The 24,883-nt window shown below is 41.7% G+C and overlaps 2 protein-coding genes across 4 annotated transcripts in view; one reads left to right on the forward strand and one right to left on the reverse strand.

Annotated features, from left to right (window-relative positions):
• The first annotated feature begins 6,129 nt into the window (after positions 1 to 6,129).
• LOC132849076 (obscurin-like) lies at positions 6,130 to 22,185 on the forward strand. Of its 2 annotated transcripts, XM_060875268.1 has the most exons (9): positions 6,131 to 6,162; positions 8,106 to 8,141; positions 12,544 to 12,840; positions 13,892 to 14,164; positions 17,452 to 17,787; positions 20,081 to 20,356; positions 21,228 to 21,476; positions 21,596 to 21,703; positions 21,972 to 22,185. In XM_060875268.1, the coding sequence occupies exons 1-9, from the start codon at positions 6,132 to 6,134 to the stop codon at positions 22,016 to 22,018; spliced, it is 1,653 nt and encodes a 550-aa protein (XP_060731251.1). In that variant the 5' UTR covers position 6,131; the 3' UTR covers positions 22,019 to 22,185. The 2 variants fall into 2 exon arrangements, with proteins under 2 accessions (XP_060731252.1, XP_060731251.1); XM_060875269.1 differs by lacking the exon at positions 12,544 to 12,840 and having other exon boundaries at positions 6,130 to 6,162; positions 21,972 to 22,181.
• LOC132849058 (titin-like) overlaps positions 21,860 to 24,883 on the reverse strand; it is a 65,216-nt gene continuing 62,192 nt past the window's right edge. For both annotated transcript variants that reach the window (XM_060875239.1, XM_060875236.1), the window contains one exon: positions 21,860 to 21,908. In XM_060875239.1, the coding sequence (XP_060731222.1) occupies positions 21,901 to 21,908 (8 nt within the window). In that variant the 3' untranslated portion in view covers positions 21,860 to 21,900. The remainder of the gene's footprint in view (positions 21,909 to 24,883) is intronic.

The raw sequence follows: 24,883 nt of genomic DNA on the forward strand, positions 1-24,883 counted from the left end.
ATGTCCTATTGTCTTCACTTCCAATACACCGCTTTTAAAATTTACTAACTGTTTGCTTTATACTCAATTTTACCAAGTTTATTAATGACCAATAAAACATTGACATGCATTGAAAAGATTTGTTGTGTTTTTTATTTTCTTTCAACAACAATATAGTAATGTCTACTTATGTTGGGTTGTTGTTGTTTGCTTGTTGATTGCAGGTTGATTTCATATGCTTTACAAATAAGTGACAGGATTGACTGATTCTATATAACATTGGTAGCTGATAAATGTTAAATATTCAAATTTTGAAGTTCCTGCCTGCTGCAAAATTAAACAATGTATGTGTAAAACCAGAGCACATGAATAATGTGTAGCCATTTTCGCTCCCAAGTCTTCTGAATGCTGGCCTGTCCTGTATTATGCAAGGGTAAAGGTGCATGAAGAGAGCTATGAATTAATAAATTAATTCATCACATTAATAAATATATAGTAATTTTAACTTGATTCTGCATTTTTTTCTGGATATAACAATGCTATTTATGTTGTGTTCAAATTAAGCTTTATCCAAGACTGACAGCAATTAGCAGGAATTATTTATATTGGTAAAATTTTAAGTTAAGAAAGTCCAAGAATAGAACTTTACTGCACCAATATGACATGTAGGTGTTTGAGGACAACAACCTCCTCATCAATACAACATTTGCCGGCTTGTATATTTATAATCACAGCCTCCAGTGTCACCCATATGAGGCTGGGTTCTTCTTTGAGTCTGGTTCCTCTCAAGGTTTCTTCCTTCACCATTCAAGGGAGTTTTTCCTTGCCACTGCTGCCTGAGTCACCTCAGACTTGCCAATTGGGGATAAATACAAACAAATTTAAATTTAGCTAATATTAATCTTTAATTTTGTATTATATTAATCTTTATATTATTCTTTATATTAAACTTTTGTTCTATGTTTATGTTCTGTAAAGCTGCTTTGAGACAATGTCAACGGTAAAAAAGCACTATACAAATAAACTTGAATTGAATTGAATACCTATAGGTGGCAGCAGGTAGATAATTGCCTAGTACTTTGAGACAAGAAAATTAGAGATGCATGGATGCGACAGCTGGCATTGTGCCTATAGTGAGACTACAGTGACACTAACTCTGAACTAGGCCCTGGACCAAATTCGGACCCAGATGAAGGCCCTGGTATGAGTGGATGTCAAAAGAAAGCAAAGTGTCTTGCGTGAGGCAATACAGCGAAAGCTATATTTCATTTGGATTTACTTTCACCGGGGGTGCAATTATACCAACATCTTCCACCCCCTCCTGGATGGATACAGGAGTACGTTCAGTTGCAGACTCATCCAACTAAGGTGCTGCAAAGAGTGTCACAGGATATCCTTCCTACCTGTGTCCATTGGATTGTATAATTCCTCTCTGCATCAACATATCTCATTATGCAACAATACACATTTACTGCTATTTTTATTTAAACCCTAGCTATATTTATAATTTTTGTATATGTTTTATTGTGTATGTAAGTCTCTATTTTTGTATTCTTATTTTGGTGACTTGGAGCTGTGATAACAAATCCATTCCCCATGGGGATTAATAAAGTATTTTGATTCCGATTCTGAAAGACATTATACGGTATCGCACAGAAGTGAGTACACCCTGCACATTTTTGTAAATATATTCATGTGACAACACTGAAGAAATGACACTTTGCTACAATGTAAAGTAGTGAGTGTACAGCATGTATAACAGTGTAAATTTGCTGTCCACTCAAAATAACTCAACACACAGCCATTATTGTCTAAAACAAGAGTGAGTAAACTGGTACAACGAACACGGGTTCTGGCATGGTGGAGTTGGGGTTGGAGGAGGGAGTTTAAGTCGCAGCAGCGGCAACTCACCTGAAAGCGGCTCAATGAATGGGAATTTAAATGGTCGGGTGATATGGATGACGTAACCAGATTGTGCGCGTCGTGGACTGCTGATTAACAGCTGATGCATGCTTGATGACGTGGCCTGCCAGAACTAACGCAAAGCTTAATTTCCGCATAATTCCCTTTTCTGCTGTCCAGGTGGCTCATCGTGGTATGGCCATGTGGCAAATCGCAAATCATATCGTTGCCATGAGGCAATGGCATCCTCAGTAGAGCAGTTCTGGTGGTACGCAAACTGTATTGGATCCAGTGTGTCTGGTAGTGATGCAGTGATGAAGTCTCTGACAAGTCTCTCGAAGCACTTCATCACTACTGAGGTCAGAGCTTGTCAGGACTCAGCCCGGACTTTGGCCATGTGCTTTTGTTTACGTTCTGTGTTCACGTGTCTGCCCCGCCCTTATCTCTTCCTCCCCGCCTCTGCACACCTGTCCCTCATGTGTCTGATAATTATTAGTACTATTTAGTTGAGCCGCGTTGCCTTGAGCAGCGCGGAATCCTCTGTTGTCTTTTGTTGTAGTCCTGTCGGTAGTCTGTGTCTATGTTTCGTGTTTTTTTGTTAATAAATCCTGTTTTGTTTTAGCTATCCTGCATTTGGGTCCGTTTTGAAGGATGTTCGTGACAGAAGGATTCCGCCAGATCAGGACCCAGCAGGATAGCTGCAGCATGGACCGGTTTATTGTTCATTTTTTATTCTCTTCCCTGGACTTCACGGTTTTGGTGACATCGGTCCGCATTTTTCCGGTGAGGGACGCCGCTCCGCTTCCGGGTTGCGGGCCGTGTCACCGGCCCGAGTATTGTTTTATTTTTTCAGTGTCTTGTGACATCGCTTCACATCCAGTTTCCGTGGAGGATGCCGCCCCACTTCCTGTCCGCGGGGGGTGTTGCAGGCCCGTGTTTTGCCCCATGGATTTTTTCTGTTGATTTTTCTGTTCTGTGGAGGATTTTTTTTCCCCCGCCCTCCCTCCCCTTTCCTGGTTTCTGAGAGGTGGGTCTGGCCGCAGTGCATTGGGGGTTGCACTCAGCCCTCCTGCTCGGCTGTGGACGTCTCGCGGCCCTCCTGCTCGGCTGTGGACGTCACTCGGCCCCCCTGCTCGGCTGTGGACATCGCTCGGCCCCCCTGCTCGGCTGTGGCTGTCACTCGGCCCCCCTGCTTGGCTGTGGACGTCGCTCGGCCCTCTCTGGCTGTGCCGCCGTGTGCCTTGCTCCCCCCACCTGCCTCGCCGTGTGCCTTGCTCCCCTCATCTGCCTCGCCGGCGTGCCTTGCCCCCCCACTTGCCTCACCGTGTGCCTTGCTCCCCCCTCCTGGACCCCGTTGGGACTGTCAGGACAGATTGGCGCGTTGGGAGCCGCACCTCAATGGGAGGTACTGTCAGGACTCAGCCCGGACTTTGGCCATGTGCTTTTGTTTATGTTCTGTGTTCACGTGTTTGCCCCACCCTTGTCTCTTCCTCCCCACCTCTGCACTCCTGTCCCTCATGTGCCCTTGAGCAGCACAGAATCCTCTGTTGTCTTTTGTTGTAGTCCTCTCGCTAGTCTGTGTCTATGTTTCGTGTTTTTTTTGTTAATAAATCCCGTTTTGTTTTAGCTATCCATCCGTTTTTACCCACGCGCTCGTGACAGAGCTACAGGGCGGTAGTCGTTGAGGCAGGTGGCTGGGGTTTCTTTGGGACAGGAACAATGGTGTACTGTTTGAAGCATGAGGGGACAAATGAGTTGCACAGTTGCACAAATGAGCAAGTGAAGAATAACAAATAGACAGTGAGAAAATAATGTACATTTAGATATTTTGCCTATTTTCAGCAATTACTTAGTGTTTTAATTTGTATTAATTTGTTTAATGAGTATGAATGTGTTCAGTTATTTGAAATGTAATTGTTTTGACAGTTTATATGTGATTGTCCAATATGACGTGTCTCCTGAGGTCATTAACTGAGACTCCAGGTCACTGGGGTTAAGTCAAGTATCTTTTATTGTCACTTGAACCACATACAGCTGGTACAGTACACAGTAAAATGTAACAAGGTTCCTCCAGGACCATGGTGCTACATAAAACATACAACTACAGGAGACAACACAAAACTAAATTCACTACACAGACCTACTTAGGTTTTTATGACACCTGAGCGTCCAATGTTGATGTCCACAGGATATCTGTATGAAGTTGAGATTTGAACTAATGTGCTCATTGTGGACATCTTCCTAAAGTCCTATAACATCAACCACAGACTAATTTTAGACATTTATACTGCATCTGTACCAAATAAACATTTTCACACTGCATTCAGTTAAAACTCACTTTAATTTCAATGTAATTCCTATTTGTAGTTGGCAAGCAACTTCACAGACTGTGTGTGTGTATGTGTGTGTGTCCAAAATTGTAAAAATTGTAATTGTAAACAGTGAAAATTAACTCACACTGCAGTGGATAATTAATAAATAAATACCAATCCCTCTTTTTCTCACTGCTGCATGATTAAGAAGCTCTGAAGCATGTTGTATGATTATCTCCTCCATTGTGTCTTTGTCCCATTTCATTACTGCACCTGCAAGATGGATAAAGAAAATTATATACAGACCATTTCATAAATGTAAACAATAACAAACGTGTTACGATGCTACTGTACATGTCTGGTCCTGAAGGCACCATTTTTAACGCACAGATATGTTGAAACAAAATGACTTCATTGTGTACTTAATACAGCTGGCTCAAACTGAACGGTTAAGGTGTTTACAAATACTCAAAATAAATGATCAGTTGAATAAGACTTTGTAACAGTGTAATGGCCCCTGACTTACTACATTAGCAGAATTTTTTGGTTGGTACCGAATTCGGGCACCAGTCAGCATTTCACTGTATGTCATACTGTGTTTGTATATGAGAAATAAAATTATAATTTGAGAAGAAAAGATGATCTGTGAATTTACAAATAGTTCACTGTTTGAATTTTCCCACGTAGTGCTCCTAACCCTGCCCTTATATGTGCAAAACCCTGACCTTGTATGTGTGCAAAATAAAGACATCTCAACATTGTTCAGCTTGTTTACTGACCTGTACAGATGTATCAGAAAAGTGGAAGTCTATAAATGGACTGTCCTATTAGATTGCGCATGAAAATGAATCATTAATACATCAAATTAAAAACAATTAACACTTTTCCTCCTTTCCTACATCAGGAATAAAATGGAGAAATAATGTAAACTGTTTAATGAAAAATTTCACCATTAGACTATTAGTAATCCACTGGCTAAATTGTAAAACCATCAAAAACATAGGTGTGTGTTAAAATACCTGTATACATGTAACAGAAAAATGGGTGTCACGATGGGTGTGACGAGACACACACTGCGAGCACGTGAACTATAAAATAGAGAATTGGCAACCTAACTTAACAAAACCCAAAAAGATCACACAAAATACTCAACACACACCTATAAGGAAGGAGTAAATCATTGCTGGATGTATTGAACAATCCATCTCTTACTAGACAGGATTAAAACTATACAGCAGTTACCAATAGAGGGTGTCAAAGGCATTTTAGTTTCACTTTACAATCACTTTTCAATCACTCTATACCACAGAGTACATCATCCTGAAATGATCTGAAATAATTTGATTAACTAACAATTGGGACTTTATATATGTGTGACAAATGTGAATTATTTTGTAGCCTGTTTATTTATTGTTCATGGTAAGTTGTTCAGTCACTTCTGCTAATGTTACAGTTGTGAGGATTTTCTTATTCTGTGTCAGTTTTTATAAGGATGTGAGCCGCTGAGGTTTTTCTGACGGCTATATACAGTAACACCACTTGGAGAAACACTCTAGTAATGGTGACATGTTTGCATAGGATGATGATTTTTTGTCCAGATATTTGGACAGTAGATAGTAACAGCCATATGAACATTATGCTATGACATTAAGCCATAACCTGACAGGTCAGAGCTGTTTTAGTGGCACAAGAGGGACAATTAGGCAATTAGGCAATTAGTTTTAATGTTGTGGCTGATGAGTGTACATATATCTACTCTCTCTCTCACTCTCCCCCCACCCCTCTCTCTCTCTCTCTCTCTCTCTCTCTCTCTTTCACTCTCTCTCCCCCTCTTTTTGTCTTTCTCTCCCTCCCTCTCTGGCTGTGAGAACACAGGATGTGGTAAGACCTTAACACACACCTCTGCTCTGTCAGTCAGTCAGTCATTAGAGGGACAGAATGGAGCTCAGTCCGCTGCCTGTGATGCTCTGTGAGTAAATGTTCTCTTTGTGTCTTCATTAGAGTGAGTGATGGGGTATAAAGTTGTTCATCTGCAGCCTGAATGTCCTGAGTGATGAGCTTATTGTGTGATTAGGACATTGTGTGTACTTCATCATGACTGTTCAGGTGGATCAGTGTCTCCATATCTGTTATGAGAAGGGTTTAGTTTGATGTGTAAATACTCTCAGTGACTATGATAGTTCAACAGGTAAGAGTACAGGTAACAGGGACAAGTAGTGCAAGTTTAAAACACAGGGTTTAAACCATCTAATGAGAGTAAACAAGTCTGTATTGTTGGAATCTGTACCTGACTGTCTTCTGGTGGTGTTTCCTGTATACAGAAATATTTATAAAAAAAACATCTTAGCATTAACAAGCAATTTTAAGTAAATGCCTTATAACCTACATTTCTTTTTTGTTACTATTATGGTTTGTGCAGAAGAACATGTTCACTCTAATACACTTTAATACCAAAGTAACGCACAGCACTTTTAATAAAAAATAATTATAAATATTTATTTTCTACTTATCACCTTTTATTTTTTCCATGTAAAAATTAAAACAATAAATGTGCAGAAACAAACACTTCTCATTAGTCCTGTACACACACAGAGCAGTGACACAGAGCTGTTAGAGGCCTGAGAGCAGGTCACAGTTTGTTGGTGCAAATTTAGATATGGAGAAGCGGATGTGTGAAAAAAAGGTGTTGAGGGGTGTGAAGATGGACGTGTAAAAGCAATAACTAATAATGTGTGAAAATTTAACTGACATCACTGAACTCTTTTAAACTAAAATGTGTCTAAACTGATAAATAGAGAAAATGTTTTATAACCTACAGTAACATTTCTGTTATTATTATGGTCTGTACTGTGAATCATCTCAGTGCAATAAGTTTATTCTATAAACACTATCAGGAAACTATTGTCTAGTATAATTTACTTATTTGTATCAAATCTATCAAAGAATTATACAGAAATAAACACTTCTCATTAGCCTTGTACACTGACACACACGGGGAAAAGACAGTTTTAGAGTACTGAAGACACAGACAAGTGAGCAGTTGTGGTTTAGCTTCTTTTTTTAAATTCAGTGTTGTAAGTTCAGCAGTGAAAAGCAGGAGGAGGTGTGAAACTGAAAATATTTGCATGTTGCATGCATTCAAGTTGTTGCTGCCAAATTCTGAGTCTACCATCTGCATCATACCATAAAAATCAAGTTGCATTAGACCAGATGTCCAGTTTTTAAATGGTCAGTTTGGTTGATCCTGTGTCCACTCTGGGCTTAGATTCCTTTTCTTGTCTGACTGAGTGAATTGAATTCAATTTTTTTTGTTCTATCCCTAATCAGCAAGCCTGAGGTTACTGTGGCAAGGAAAAACTCCCTGCGGTGATATGAAGAAGAAAGGTTTAAAAGAGCCCCTGCCTCTTTTAAGTTTTATAAAAATGAAACATCACTGCTATAACTTTGAAATAAAACCTCCAGCAGTCTGGCCACTCTTCTCTGTCCTCTCTTTGATGTATAGTTATTATCTAAGAGGTTAAAATGTATTTCTTACAGGATGGTCAGAATTAAGTTTCCAAAATAAGATTTAATCATGTATGTTCTGTGTGTCTAAAATGTTCAAGTTTAAGTTCAAGTTTTCTTTATTGTCAGCTCTTTCACATGTACAGTACATACATAGAGAATTGAAATTGTATTTCTCTCAGTCCCAAGGTGCAAAATATTAACGATGGAATTTAAATAAAGCAGTGCAAGGCATATGCAGATAAAGTGAAAAATGAGCAGATCAATGCTGCACGAAATGACTGGTGCAAGGACCTGGGGATGTGGGATCTGGAGGGGTGTGTTGGGTTCATAGATCTGTGCTGTTTTCATTAATAGACTGAATATTCTCCATATTTACATAATGTTCTGTTTCTGTTCCTCTTTTAGTGCTGATTTCACTCATACCAGTGGTCCAGGGTCAAGGTGAATTATATATAGTTTATCTTTATATTGTCTCCATATTTGATTTGTTTTGGCGCTGATAAGGTTGTGTACAATTTATTTAGTTGTTCCTTGTTTGTTAATGTAGTTTGTATAGATCTAACCAAAGGAGGCTGCAACATCAGATTTGAATAAATAATTCTATACTTAAATAGTTTTATTCTGCGTAAATGTCTTAATGTCATGATTGAAGCACCTGCCTCGCCCTCCGATTGCCACCAGAGGGAACATTCCCCGAAGTACTAACAGTTTCCGGACTGCATCTCCCATAATCCTCTCACCGGGACTGATTACACCACCACCTGCTGCCAATCACCCACTTCCTATATAGATGCACTTGAACTTGACCTCAGTGAGAAGTCTCGATTTGCTACGGCTGTCAGTCTGAGCGTTCTCTGTCCTGTGTTTACCCGGTTTGTTACTTTGTTCTGTTTTACCTGTCTGTCGTTTGTTTGCCGCCTGCCCTGACCTACTGCATGTTCTTCGATTACGATTTCTGCCTTCTCTACATTGTTGTGTTTGCCGGTGTTGATCCTTGCCTGTTGTTTACCAGTCAGTTAATAAAGCTTGCATATGGATCCTCTGCGTTACGACCCATCATTACAGAAGACTTTGCCGTCTACCGATCCAGCAGCTATATCTCAACTTGTGACGGAGCTATCAGCCCAAGCCCAGCAGATCGCTGGCCAGCACCAGCATTTAACTTGACTTACTACACACGTTGCAAAACATCTCTGCGGCGCCGAACCCAATGCCGCCGGTGTCGTCACCTGCAACCGCGTACCCACGGCCGCTTTTAGCTCCTCTCCTCGGCCACTAACCCACGGCTCGCCTTCCCGGACAGGTTCAACGGAGATCCAGAGAAGTGCAAGGGCTTCCTGATGCAGTGCTCGCTCTTTGTCACACAACAACCCTCTCTCTACCCCACCGACGCTAGCCGAATTGCCTTGGTGTGCACGCTCCTTACCGAAAAGGCTTTAGAGTGGGCCACCGCAGTATGGATGGAGGATGGGACCGCGTTTCCTTCCTTCAGTCACTTCCTCACCCAGCTGCGCAGCGTGTTCGAGCACCACGCTGGAGGAGAGAGAGCGCAGAGGAGCGATTACTGAATATTTCCCAGGGAGATCGCACCGCGGCGGATTATGCCCTCGCCTTTCAAACCCTTACGGCTCAGGCAGGCTGGGAGGAGAGACCCCTCAAGCTTCTTTACCGCAAGGGATTGAACTGTGAGCTACCGTGAGCTACCGAACTCGCCTGTCGTGATGAGGGGAGGGACCTGTCTATGTTCATAGAACTGTCCATCCAGATAGACAACCTGATAACGCCCAGGCGAACGCCCAAGCGAAGCCCACCGACCGGGAATACAGAGCCCATCCCACTCGGATCCGCTCTCCTCACGTCCGAGGAGAAAGCACGACGCTTCCGTCGCCAACTCTGCCTGTACTGTGGTGAACTCGGACATCTGCTGGCTATCTGTCCCACCAGACCACCCAACAAGCAAAACACTCTGGTGAGTTTGAACGTCTTCTTCTCTCGTTCTCAAAACTGCACTCAGTTTGACTTATGGCTAAAGGTGCAGGGAAGAGATATCAATCTCGTGGCTCTCATTGACTCCGGCGCTGTGGGCAATTTCATTTCGAAAGAGTTTGTTAAACGGAACGCGATTCCGCTGGCCGAATGTATTCCCCCCTTGGCAGTGGAGGCGATAGAAGGCCGACCTCTTGGAAAAGGGCGCATAAGATTCAGCATCGAGGACGTCGAATTGCGTCGAAGTGGGCGCACGACACAGCAAGCTTATCCGGTTCCACGTCATAACCTCTCATCGCCACCCTCTCATCTTGGGACTGCCATGGCTGAAACTCCCTAATCCGGTCATTTCATGGAGAGAGCCACGACTCATTAACTGGGATGAAGCCTGCTCTCAACACTACCAGCCCTCTAAGACACGCCTCCAAATTAACTCCGCGGTTACCAGTCCTGTTGCAAGGTCAAAGCCACTGGGCTTCCACCACATCGACCGGGGGACTGCTGTATTGAGCTCCTGCCCAACACCACTCCACCCAAGGGGAGGATTTTCCCGCTGTCACAACCTGAATCCGAGGCTATAAATAAGTATATTGAGGAGGACTTAAAGGAGGGGTTAATCTGACATTCTGTGTCTCCAGCATCGTCGGGGTTCTTCTTTGTGAAAAAAAAAGGAGGGAGGGCTTCGACCGTGCATTGACTATTGTGCTTTGAACGAGATCACAGTGAAGTTTCGCTACCCTCTCCCCCTCGTGCCATCGGCCCTGGAACAACTTCGCAAAGCCAAGTACTTCATGAAGCTGGATCTGCGCAGCGCTTACAACCTCATCCGCATAAGACAGGGAGATGAATGGAAAACCGCCTTTTCTACCCAGTCTGGACACTATGAATATTTGGTCATGCCATTCGGCCTTTCTAACAGTCCGTCTGTGTTCCAGTCCTTTATTAATGATGTTTTCCGTGACATGCTGGACCGCTGGCTTATTGTCTATATTGACGACATCCTCGTTTACTCCGAGACACTAGCAGAACACATTCGACACGTGAGAGCCGTGCTAAAACATTTGATCCAACACCGACTTTATGCTAAGGCCGAGAAGTGTGAGTTTCATAAGACCTCAACATTGTTCTTAGGTTACGTCATCTCCGCCGAGGGGGTCGCCATGGACGATTCAAAAGTACAAGCGGTGGTGAACTGGCCTCAACCTCAAATCATCAAGGAACTGCGTTTCCTTGGGTTTGCAAACTTTTACCACCGCTTCATCCATGGGTTCAGCACTATAGCCGCACCTCTCACGTCCATGACCAAAAAGCACCGTCTCGTCTCACCTGGTCACCCGAGGCCATTAGAGCCTTTCAGCTACTGAAGGAGAGTTTCACCACGGCTCCCATTCTCCATCACCCTGATCATACCCGGCCATTTATCGTCGAAATTGACGCCTCCAATACCAGAATCAGGGCAGTTCTTTCTCAGCGTCAGGGTCCAGCTAATAAGATGAAACGGCTGGTATACAAGGGATACCAACTACCCTTGTTCCCGTGCTCCGGGGAGCCCTCTGATCTACCAGCAGTAGACGACTGGTTCCGTCGAAGTAAGGAAACCTGGAACGAAGCACACCACCAGCTACAGAGAGCTATCAGAATACAGAAAGGCCAAGCCGACAAACACTGCAGACCGCACCCTGATTACCAACCCAGTCAGTGGGTCTGGCTCTCAACCCAAGACATCTGTCTCCGCCTACCCAGCAAAAAGCTCAGCCCTAGGTATGTGGGCCTGTTCAAGATCACCAAACGGATAAACCCTGTGTCGTACCGCTTGGCATAGCCTCCGACCTACTGCATCTCTCCCACTTTCCATGCCTCGCTACTGAAACCCGCTGGCTGCCCGAGAGGGGACAGGGAGGGGGCTACTGATCCATCAGGTCCACTGCCCCTGCTGGTCAACGGTGAGGAAGCTTACCAGGTCCACACCCTACTTGACTCCAGACGCCAGGGAGGTCATCTCGAATATCTGGTCGATTGGGAGAGGTACGGCCCTGAGGAACGCTCCTGGGTAAGGACGAGAGTCGTCCTTGACCCGTCATTCACTGCCGAGTTCCACCGAGACCATCCAGACAGACCGGCCCCTCGACCTCGTGGAAGACCCCGGCGTCACATGCATCCTCGCTTCGGGAGCCGCTCGCAGGGGGGGCTCTGTCATGATTGAAGCACCTGCCTCACCCTCTGATCGCCACCAGATGGAAACTTCCCCCGAGTACTAACAGTTTCTGGAATGCAGCTCCCATAATCCTCTCACTGGGACTGATTACACCGCCACCTGCTGCCAATCACCCACTTCCTATATAGCTGCACTTGAACTTGACCTCAGTGCGAAGTCTCGATTTACTACGGCTGTCAGTCTGAGCGTTCTCTGTTCTGTGTTTACCCGGTTTGTTACTTTGTTCTGTTTTACCTGTCTGTCGTTTGTTTGCCGCCTGCCCTGACCTACTGCCTGTTCTTCAATTACGATTTCTGCCTTCTCTACATTGTTGTGTTTGCCGGTGTTGACCCTTGCCTGTTGTTTACCAGTCAGTTAATAAAGCTTGCATATGGATCCTCTGCGTTACGACCCATCATTGCACTTAACATATTAAATATAAAACAGCAAGTTTATTGACAGCAGCACAAGAAAACAACAGACATAACATGCTAAATAAAATGCTCCATGATTCCCCTGATATCTTAATATTATGCAGGTTACACATATCAGTATCAACAATTAACAAAAACATGAACTCATACTCACTCTAAAAATTATATTAGTAGTGTAGACTTGGGAATGACTTTATGTAAGGTTTATTAACAACAGAATGTTTTATAGGTAGTCCTAAAGCTGTGGTGTCCATAAAGCCTGATAGACATGTGTTCACTGGAGAGATTGTTACTCTCAGATGTGACGTACAGAGAGCAGGAGACACTCAGTGGACTTACAGCTGGAATAAAGATAATAACAAACTCTATTCAAATGGAAATAAGAGAAAATACATAGACAACACAATGGCTGTGTTAATAATCAAATATGTTAGAGACTCTGACAGTGGAACCTATACCTGCAGAGGACATGGGAGAGACTCTCAGAGCTCAGAGATCAGTGATGCTGTTACACTGACTGTATCAGGTGAGTCTGGGTAGTTTATAAATGTGCTCTAAAAATAAAGGTTGACTTGATGTGATTTCAAAGGATAGTACTAGCAGAAAAAGTCTGAATATTTATCATGTTTGTCAGTTTTCCAGAATCCAGTTTTAGCAATTACAGACTGCATTACAAATATTCAGTAAATCGCTTTTTTTTGTTGTTTGTTTTTAAGATAAAAGACAATAGTCAGATTGTATATATAATATATAATTTCATATCGTCACTGTCGGGCGGAAACCTCGTATGTCCAAATTTTGTCAATTTCATATTTGTTCCCATATCGATGCTATTGGTCAGTCCCCATGTGGGTCTGTTATTTTTACAAGTTATTAACCAATCTAAAGTCTTCAAAATAGGTTGAGCGCAAATCTCTTAACTCCATTGGACAATTCAACTGTCCACCTCTTTTTCACTCCATGGGAGAGATTCGCGGCATATCCTCAAGATTAAGAGTTGCAACGAATCAACATGTCTTCTGAGGTAAATGTCTTCAAAACACTGGGCTCAAAGAAAACAAAAATCTTGACCACCGCTAGCTCTGGTGCTTGTCTGAGGACAGGAATTTAGCACAAGACAATCCACTGCAACGCGGACTAAACCCTGTGCATTGCAGATAAGATACAGCATTTTTTAAAATTTCCTGAAAAATAATGGTTTTGGAGACAGAGGTTTCCCCCTGACAGCAACGATATAGTTTATAGTTCTTGAATAGACATGCATACAAAACACATTACATATTCACTAAAAAGCCAGACTGATCCTGATCTGATATTTCTCAGCTAGATGATTCTGTTCAGCTACAAAATGTCTGTAGATTTTTGAGTTTTTACACTTCAATCAGCTCATGAATTTTATTACCTAGAATATATACTGAATATCAGCAGTGTAACTGTTACAACTGTAACATCTTGTATTAAATGTCAAATATAAATGTTAGTTTTAGACACAAAGCATCTATTAGACACAGTGAATCTACTGTTTATGTTGTAAAGTGTAAAGCAGCTATGACACCTTCATCATTTCACACCAACAGTAAAACCCAAACCGACTGTGGGAGTGAATCCTCAGAGCTCCGTCTACACTGGAGACACCGTCACTCTGAGATGTGAGCTGCAGCGGGAGACTGGATGGGAGTTTCAATGGTACAAAAATAATCAGTGGTTCCAGAATCTGAACAATGAACAAGTGAACACACTTAAAGTGACAGATAATGCAGAAGAAGCAGAGTACACGTGTCAAGCATACGGGAAAAACTACTACTACTTTGAAACAGAGCTCAGTGATCCTGTCAATATTACAGTTAGAGGTATGTCATGATTTTTTCTCCCCTTCACCACAGGTTTGTTAGAAGGGTAAAAAAATAAATATTGCTTAATTATTGTAATTCCTTTTAATTCCAGAATGTTTAAAATAATCTTAAAATACATCTGTTTAAAGGTATTTCTCATTAAGTGCTGGTGAGACCTACTATAAAAGTTTTAAAACACTTCATTTAACAAATAAAAAAGAATAGAAGAAAATCTGTAACTTTCTGTTCTCCAACATGTAAAAGTCTTCAGAACAGAAGAGTTTATGGTTTGGATTATACTCACCTTTTTTCTCTTTCTTCCTTGATTTGTCTGTGTATTTGTTGTTACCGCTGTGTTTGTTCTGCTACAGGTTTGAGTTTGTGCTTAATTTCTCTGTCACAGTTTTATAATTTTTTTGCTCTGTAAATAAATAAACTTCTACACTTGTATCTGCCTCCAGCCCCATAATGTGACAAGAAAAATAACTAACTTGATTTATAAACTTTCCACAACAGTAAATGTAACTAGAATGTGCATTTCCTGAAGAAAATGTGAATAGTGCTTGCACGTGGCAAGTTCCCCTCATCGTGCTGAGTGTTTTGATATATGACATGTCCATGTTGTGCTAACTTTTTAATTTTGGCTAATTTTGTGGGCGGGGCTACACGTGACATCAGTTCCCCTCATCGGGCTGAGTGTTTTGATATATGACATGTCCATGTTGTGCTAACTTTTTGATTTCGCTTATTTTGGGGGCGGGGCTACATGTGAAGTCAGTTCCCATCATCAGGCTGGGGGCCAATAATTTTGGAATCATAACTTTTTGATTTTGCTTATTTTGTGGGCGGGGCTACACGTGACGTCAGTTCCCCTCATCGGGCTGAGTGTTTTGATATATGACATGTCCATGTTGTGCTAACTTTTTGATTTCGCTTATTTTGGGGGCGGGGCTACATGTGAAGTCAGTTCCCATCATCAGGCTGGGGGCCAATAATTTTGGAATCATAACTTTTTGATTTTGCTTATTTTGTGGGCGGGGCTACACGTGACGTCAGTTCCCCTCATCGTGCTGAGTGTTTTGATACATGACATGTCCATGTTGTGCTAACTTTTTGATTTCGCTTATTTTGGGGGCGGGGCTACACTAGTGATGGGAAGTTCGGTTCTTTTTCCGCGAACCGGTTCTTTCGGACAGTTCGATTTAATGAACCAGTTCAAAAATCCAGTTCACCAGTTCTTTTACGTCCTGATGTAATGACGTCATTCACAATGACATAATGACGCGAATTCCATCATCCCGCTGCCGGCAGATATTAATACAATCAATTTAACACATTCGAAAAGTGCTTTGTAATCATAACTTTAGTTGAATACGTTTCTTAATTTAAGTTTTGCAACGGAAACACCCAGTACAGGCATTGATGTGCAAAGGTGGATGTTTTACGTGTCTTAAAGTTATAAAGTTAATAAACTAATCTACATCAACTTACAAAAAGCGGCATATAAAAATACAGACCAACCTGCACAACAGTCAATAGTAAAATTAACTGACATATATTGAGTGAACAGTTGTATGATTTTTTTTTTTATAAAAATGTTTAATAGCCTATGACTAGTTACTATGCATATCCCAATATGTATAATTTGCTCTGAAGGTTCACGCATGCGCAGTATCAACAGCTAATCGGTTCTCAGTATGTCGGACGCATCTGAAACAAACAGTTCTCAGTTCAGTGTACTGATGATTCGCTGTATCGGTTCATCGGTTCTCGGACGCGTCCGAAACAAGCAGTTCTCAGTTCTGTAATGATGATTCGCTGTATCGGGTCAGTAATTCACGCATGCGCAGTATCAACAGCTCGAGCTCACAGTTCTCTCAGCACAACATGTCTCAGTTCAGTGTACAGGAGGTACATATACTCCGCAATATTACTTTATTTAGAGTCGGACCGACTCAACCGAGTAACTTGTGGATCAGCGCTGACTCAAGACACGAACTGTTTAGAACGAATCAGTCCGATTTGGTGAACCAGTTCATCCAGTTCACTAAAAAACGATTAGTTCACGAACTGGCCATCACTAGGCTACACGTGACGTCACGTGAATACCCGGTGGGGTGCCTATACTTTTGGACAAAAGTTGCTACTGAAATAAAACTTTGTTCGGAGTAAGGTCCTAAAGGAGCTGGTCGTGTTTGGTGTAAATCGCTCGAAAACTTGCTGAGTTATAAACCTCCAAAATTTATAATGGAAGTCTATGGGGAAAAAAGCAACTTTGAGCTTCTGCACCAGGAATTCTGGAATTGCGATCACTTATAAAAGTCATAGCACACCTCTCCTCAATGAGCCGGTCAATTTGACACCTCATTCATGGGTCTAGGACAAAAGCTGCGGGACAAGTTACGCGCCGAAGATTTGTCCGGCACAATAACAAGAATGTTGCTTTGCAAGCACCATTAACTATAAAAGGATGAAATGTTCAGTATCATTCATTAATAAATTAAACTGTAATCAGTGGCACATGCTGTTACAGGAAAATAATTTGTACTTCAGGGTGGAAACAGTAAATCGGCTTCATAACACCACCACATCACTCAGTAATTTTATATAACAGTGTTAGTGCTTTATTACTTCAGTTTAAAAATAGAGAGAAATCTAAAATAATATTTCAAATTATTACAGTGTAAACACAACATACTGTACTATACTAAATAGAATAAAAAATTGTTGTAAAGTCTTAAGGGTTAAGCACAAATTTACTAAAATTCATCATAAAACAAAAACATCATAAAATGTTAAACAAAACCTGTCTCATGATGTAATCTTTATTCTTTATTTTAATCTATGTTTTCTTTTTAGTTCAATGAAACAAACTTTGTACAAATTCATGTGTGTGAGTCAAACTGAATCAGTTTAATAATGAAGACTGGGATTTTGTGGAGAAAATATGACTATAGAATTTAGACGTACAGTTACACTCATATAAATACATTATTAGGAACCTAAAGCAGTGGCATAAAGATGGTATAAAGATACTTCACACAGTCCTGTCAGTAGTGAACAGGTGTACAGAATCAGTGTTGTTGAAGTGACCCACACAGGTACATACACCTGTAGAGGAACAGAGAGAGGAGGCTCACGCTCCTCACACTCCAGTGTGACTCACACTCCTTATTGTTATTACAGTGAATGTATCAATTGAGTGTGTCAGGTGAAAATGTGTAAATAGATATTCATGAAACACTTCTTACTTTGTATTAATAAAAACTAGATAAAAAACTCATCTTGTATTTCCTGTGTAACAGAGAGACCACAGGCAGTACTGAGTATATCTCTACACAGCTGGCTGACTGAAGGAGACTCAGTGACTCTAAGCTGTGAGGTTACAGACTCCTCTACAAACTGGACATTCAGCTGGTACACAGTTGTTCCCTACAGAGACGGATTAACTGGAATATATAATAATCGTGGCTATATCGTGTATGTGGAGCTCCTCTCAGACAGCAGCAGAGGATCTGGAGGCAAATACACTCTCAGTCCTGCTGCTCTTAATCACACAGGAGTTTATATGTGCAGAGGAGAGAGAGGAGAACCAGCCCTTCACACACAGTACAGCAATCTACAGCCACTATGGATCACTGGTGAGGAAAATTAACTGTTGTGTTGAAGTGTAGACTTTAAAGGTGTGAATGTTACATCAGATTAATGTAGTATTTATTACATAATGTGTTTATGGGGCAGGGTGTGTATGTGGTGTGTATGGGGTGTGTTTTTTTCTGTATTTTCCATGATTGTGCATTTCATGATGTCTCTTCTCTTTGTTGTTTGGTCATTTTTCTTGGTAACACACATGAAAATAAAAACTTTAAATTTACAAATTTGGAAATTTACATTTACATTTACAGCATTTGGCAGACGCCCTTATCCAGAGCGACGTACATAAGTGCTAAAATCTCTAACATTGAATACATTAATGCTGGCTCACTAAGTTACATACTTAAGATACCATGAGTTTAAAACATTTGTTCAAAGTTACAATGAAAGTGTCAAAGGTGTGTTTTTTTATTTTGTTTTTTTTTTTTGTTTTTTTAAAATGCAAAAGATAATGAAAGAAGTGCTAGTTGAAGTGTTTCCTGAATAAGTAGGTCTTCAACCGCCGCTTGAAAATAGCCAGTGACTCAGCTGTCCGGACCTCTAGAAGTTCGTTCCACCACCTTGGTGCCAGTACAGAGAAGAGTCTTGTATTATACTTGCCTCTTACCCTGAGAGATGGTGGAACCAGTCGAGCAGTGCTGGTAGATCGGAGGGTGCGGGGTGCAGTGCGAGGAGTGATGAGGGCTTTGAGGTAAGAGGGAGCTGGTCCATTTTTGGCTTTGTAGGCCAGCATCAGTGTTTTGAATCTGATGCGTGCAGCTACCGGAAGCCAGTGGAGGGATCGCAGCAGCGGGGTGGTATGCGAGAACTTTGGCAGGTTGAAAACAAGCCGGGCAGCTGCATTTTGGATCATTTGCAGAGAACGGATTGCGTTCATAGGTAGACCTGCCAGCAGTGCATTGCAGTAATCCAGTCTAGAAATGACAAGAGACTGAACAAGTACCTGAGCAGCCTGTGTGGACAGAAATGGTCGAATCCTTCTAATGCTGTAGAGAAGAAACCGACAGGAGCGAGTCACATTAGCAACATGAGAGGAAAAGGACAGTTGATTGTCCATGGTTACCCCAAGGTTGCGAGCTGTGGCTGAAAGGGAGATCAGATCGTTGTGCAAGGATATAGCAAGATCATGACCTGGGGATGAATCACCTGGGATGAAGAGCAGCTCAGTTTTGCTAGGATTAAGCTTTAACTGATGAGCAGTCATCCATGATGAAATTTCTGCCAGACATGCAGAGATCCAGTCAGAAGCTGTGGCATCTGCGGGTGGGAAAGAGAAGATAAGTTGTGTATCATCAGCATAGCAGTGGTAAGAGAACCCATGTGAGGAAATAACTTCACCAAGAGAGTGAGTATACAGGGAGAAAAGAAGAGGACCAAGTACTGAGCCTTGTGGGACGCCAGTGGAGAGTCTGCGTGGAGCAGATGTCACTCCCCTCCATGTTACCTGATATGAGCGTCCTTCCAGGTAGGAAGCAAACCATTCCCAAGCTGATCCGCAAATCCCAAGACTCCTGAGGGTGGCTAAGAGAGTCTTATGGTTGACCGTATCAAACGCTGCTGAAAGGTCAAGGAGGATAAGGACGGATGAGAGATTGGCTGATCTAGCAGCATGTAGTTTCTCAGAGACATCTAAAAGGGCTGTCTCTGTGGAATGAGCTGCTTTAAAGCCAGACTGGTTGGGGTCTTGGAGGTTGTTCTGTGAGAGTTAGACAGACAGTTGATTAAAGACAATGCGTTCAAGAATTTTTGAAAGAAACGAGAGAAGTGATACCGGTCTGTAGTTACTGATGTCTGATGGATCCAGAGCAGGTTTCTTCAGGATGGGAATAACCCTTGCTCTCTTGAAGGTAGTTGGTACCTGACCAGATGCTATGGATCTATTGGCGATAGTTGTAATGAAGGGCAGAAGGTCTTGCGACATGGTCTGGAGCAAAGTGGAAGGGAGTGGATCCAATGGGCAGGTGGTAGGATTGCAAGACTGGATGAGTTTTAGAATCTCTTCTGCTGTTACAGTTGAGAAATGTGACAACAAAGGTGTAGGGGAGTCCATACTCTGAGATGTAAGTGCAGTCGATCTTCCTCAATCTTCTCCTGGTAGAAAGAAGCAAAGTCTTCTGCAGTCAGGGAGGATGAAGAAGGTGGAGCCGGGGGGTTGAGCAGAGAAGAGATGATGTTGTGGAATTTCCGAGGGTCATGTGAGGAAGCTTCAAGCTCTTCAAGCTTCAATATTTTGCACATTTCCACTTTAATATTTATTTACCTGGCTCTTTTCTGTTTAAGGTGAATCCCCTCCAGTCACTCTGATCATCAATCCCAGCAGAACTCAACACTTTACTAATGACTCTCTCTCACTGAGCTGTGAGGACCAGAGTAAGTCTACTGGATGGACAGTGAGACGATACACACACAGTGAGAGAGTGTTAGATTGTTCACACTGGGGATCAGTTACAGGATCTACATGTAACATCAGCTTCCTCTCCACATCCTACACTGGAGTTTACTGGTGTGAGTCTGAATCTGGAGAAAACAGTAATCCTGTCAACATCACAATGCATGGTGAGCTAAATGAAAACATGTATGTTAGTAGTAGACACCAGTTTTACTAGTACAAGTAAATGAGTATAAATTCAAATCAGTATTCAATATTCATATATATCTGTACTAATGTATCTATAATTCAGTTGCATGTTTTCTCATGAGCTAGTGTAGGCAGATTTCTGCAGACTTGAATTAAACACCTCAAGACTCCACAGTTTTAGAGGGTTTTAAGCAGTGTTGTATAAAGTGCTATAAAGCAATACTTGAGTAAAAGTATTGTACTAGAAAAAGACTTTGGTAGAAGTGAAAGTTACCTTTTAGAATATTACTTAAGTAAAAGTCTTAAAGTGTCTGATACTGTACTTAAGTATCAAAAGTAATTTTCTTATATTAAATATACTTAAGTATTTGAAGTAAAAGTTGCGGTTCTAGGATTTCATATTGACGGGGTTTTATCCATCAGTGAGAATTTAAAACAAGTTTTATATTATATATTATATGACTACATACAGTAGTACGCCAAAAGTTATGGTATTATTTAAAATGGCAAAAGTGGACACCAAAAGTTTATGCATGATTTAATGATGCCAGTCTTGAATCAAATCAGTTCATGTATGTGTGCATTTTCTACAAACAGTCCAATGAATGCAGTCACTAATAAAAAAATATTCACGAAGACCAAATCAATAAATGTTATTTTTATTTAGTGTTGAATGGATTGTTTGCATTAATATTTTTTTTTTGTGCTATAAACTCTGGTAATAAGAATAGTGAAATTTCACTGCTTTTGGTTGCCGTTATATAGAAATAAATTAGACACCTTTTATTTATTATCTACAGACACATCATAGTGTGTGGATTTCCTTGTTAGTGATTTTCTGTGTTCTAGATGGTGATGTGATCCTGGAGAGTCCTGTCCATCCTGTGACTGAGGGACATCCTCTGACTCTACGCTGTTTATATCACAACCCAAATCCCTCAAACCTCCGAGCTGATTTCTATAAAGATGGATCAGTTCTCCAGAACCAGACTACAGGAGAGATGATCATCCAAACTGTCTCAAAGTCAGATGAAGGTTTCTACCACTGTGAACACCCAGAGAGAGGAGAGTCACTGAAAAGCTGGGTCTCAGTCAGACGTGAGAAATTAAATACAACTGTGATCTAATGAGTTGAACTTATTTGCAGTTTAAGATAAAACATCTAAACAGTTCAGCATGAATAAAACATTATTATAATTATTATTTTATTCCATCAGGTGCAGAAGCTCCATTCACAGTGATCATGCTGATCTGTAGTGTGGTGACGGCCTCGCCGTATCTGCTGGTGACCATCATTCTGCTGGTCATATGTTACAGAGCTCGAGGTAAGAACTCTTTCATAACGAGCATCATGACTTTAATAAGTGCAAGAAAAATCTTTTGACTCACTTCTTATTTTAAAGATTAAATAAGATTTTTTAAAAGAAAATTAATAAAATAAAATTTTAAATAAAAAATGTTTTTAAGATGAAATCACATGTAGCTTGGTTTCCATACATCTTGGTTTTCAACATCTTGGTTTTCAAACATCTGCAAAAAATAAAATTATTTTTAATAGAAATTATTTTATTTATTTATTTATTTTTTTGACAGATCACACAGATGAAGACAGAATTGAGAATGCAGTCATAGAGGAGTGAGTAAAGTTCATCTATAAAAAGAAGATACATTTACTGGAATATATATAATTCCAGAATTTCTTTTTCTTTATGGTTTTGTGTGGATATATTTGCTCAGCATATTATAGACGCCCTCACTGTTGTGAATGGCTTTGTTTAGTTAATGTCTGCAAACCTGCTCATGAGGTGTAAATTACTGTGTGTAGTGTTCTACCACTGCTGCATTTGTGCTGCTGTTTTCTATTTCTATTTATCTATATTTTCATAATATTTTTGATCAATAAAATAAAATCATTATTATCAATTCACTGCTGCCAATTTGTTGTCTTTTCATTGTCACTCTTGTCCCCCGCTGTAACATTATAATTTTTCACATGGGATTAGTAGGATGTTTCTTTAAAGCATATAACTTGATCCTGTTATGATCCTACATATCAGCGTTCAGAGACAGAGACTCGGGGGGAGAACCCAAACGCAGGCCATTGTTCAAAAGGAGAGCTTTAATGAGTTAAGCAAATAAGTAGCAAACAAAAGCAGGCAAAGGTGTTCACTCAAACCTCATTCAGAGACAACTGAAAGGAGGTTACACATGAGCACAGGAGCAGTAATTAATCCTTGGGCATTACAGTTTCTGACACGGAACAAAAGTAATCCACTCACAGGAAATAATAATAATCCAATCACGGGGAAAAAATAATAATAATCCACAAAGGAAAAAATAGATTCCAAACAGGGAGAAAATAAATAATCCACTGGAACAGAAGAGAGAAAAGTTTGTACTAATTCGAATCCTAAAAATAAACTCCAACCGGCAGGAAAAACACTGGAGCACAAAAAAACGGAAAAAGGGTAGGCAGCAGCGAGCAGCAACTCTCATAAGAAAACAAAAGGGGAAAAAGTAAATCCAACTTGGCAACCACACTCGGAGCCCGACAGCAGTGAGAATACTGGCAAAACTTCAGACAGGAGGCGACAGGATGAACCAGAGCACAGGTTTCAGCCTGCAAACGTGGAAAGTGGGGTGGATACGCAACACCCTGGGGAGCTTGAGCCGGACTGCAACCGGGTTTATCACCTTAGATATGGGGAATGGGCCAACGAAACGGGGAGCCAGCTTCCTGCATGCCAGCTTCAAAGGGAGGTCTTTGGTGGAAAGCCACACTTGTCCGACATGGTACAGTAATGAGGAGTGGGACGGCATCTGCGGTTGGCCCAGCAAGCGTAGCTCTGGGAAGATTTCAGCAAGGCCTCCATCCTCCATACTCGACGACAGCGTCTCACAAGGGCCAAGACCGAAGGAACCGAGGCTTATAGCTCCTGAGTAGAGAATAATGGGGGTTGATAGCCATAGGCAGCCTGAAAAGGGGATAGACCCATGGCAGAGGAGGGTAGAAAGTTATGGGCATACTCGACCCATACCAAGTTGGAAGCCCAGGATGAAAATTCCTCGGCACAGAGGAGGCAGAGGCCCGTCTCCAGCTCCTGGTTGAGCCATTCCATCTGCCCATTGGATTGGGGGTGAAACCCCGAGGAGAGGCTAATGGAGATGCCAAAAAGCACCTCAAGCAGCCTGAAAACGTGGTGAAGGAGTAGCAACGCCGTTTCTTTGGCCGAAGGAAGTTTTATCAGGGGAACAAAATGGACGAGCTTAGAGAAGCGATCAACCACAGAGAGGATAGTGGAGTAGCCATCGGAAAGAGGGAGATCGGTGACGAAATCCAGCAAAATATGTGACCAAGGTCTTGAATGGATCAGCAGAGGCCGAAGGAGGCCGAATGGGAAGAATCGGGAACTCTTGTGTTGCGCACATACTGGACTGGCCGCGACAAATTCCCGGCCATCAAGTCTGAGCGAGGGCCACCAGAACTGTTGCTGGAGAACCGATAGGGTCCGAGGGAAACCGTTAAAAAAACCAGCATTGCTGGTCCAGCATAAGGCATGTTTTGCATGCTGGCACCAGCTTGGGATGGTCTTATGCTGGTCCAGCATTAGGTGCTGGTTGCTGGTGTGCTGGCCGACCAGCCTGGGATGGTGGTATGCTGGTCCAGCATTAGGTGCTGGTTGCTGGTGTGCTGGCCGACCAGCCTGGGATGGTGGTATGCTGGCCAACCAGCCTGGGATGCTGGTGTGCTGGCCGACCAGCCTGGGATGCTGGTGTGCTGGCCGACCAGCCTGGGATGCTGTTGTGCTGGCCGACCAGCCTGGGATGCTGGTGTGCGGGTCGACCAGCCTGGGATGCTGGTGTGATGGTCAACATATGTTGTCTATGATACTAGTATAATCCCAGCAAGACGACAACAAAACCCGTTTGTTAACTATCACATTTCTTAGTGCATATTCATAGTTAAATAAAGACCAAGACAATTTTCTAGAGAATTGCAATTCACTTTTTATTAAAGAAAAACATTCTGGATATTCCTATCATTTACATGGCTTTCTTTATATATGTATATATACACACACACACACACACACACACACACACACATATTATATATGTATATGTATAAGTTTGTTTAAAATATTTATTGGACGATGACATTTGCCACCACACTGTAATATACACATGTGCACAAATAACATTACACAATATAACCTTTACAACACACATTTTTGGTTTTAGCTTCCACTCTCGCTTTTAGCGAGTAACAAGTAGTACTGTATGTGGTGGCGATGACCATGTTTTTTTTAAGAGGTGCTACCCGGGGTCGTTTGGCTGTAGACAATTCCTGCTCTATGTCTTCTTTTTTCTCTGAAAAATTATAGAAACAAAATAAGAAACAAAACTATATATCAGTCATTTGTTTATATTGTGCAGTGAATGAGTTACGATAAAACAGCTACTGCTTAAGTTACATACCTTTAAGCATCAGTATTTGTGCCCTG

This window comes from Tachysurus vachellii, chromosome 7 (genome assembly GCF_030014155.1).
Source record: "Tachysurus vachellii isolate PV-2020 chromosome 7, HZAU_Pvac_v1, whole genome shotgun sequence".
NCBI classification, from domain to species: Eukaryota; Metazoa; Chordata; class Actinopteri; order Siluriformes; family Bagridae; genus Tachysurus; species Tachysurus vachellii.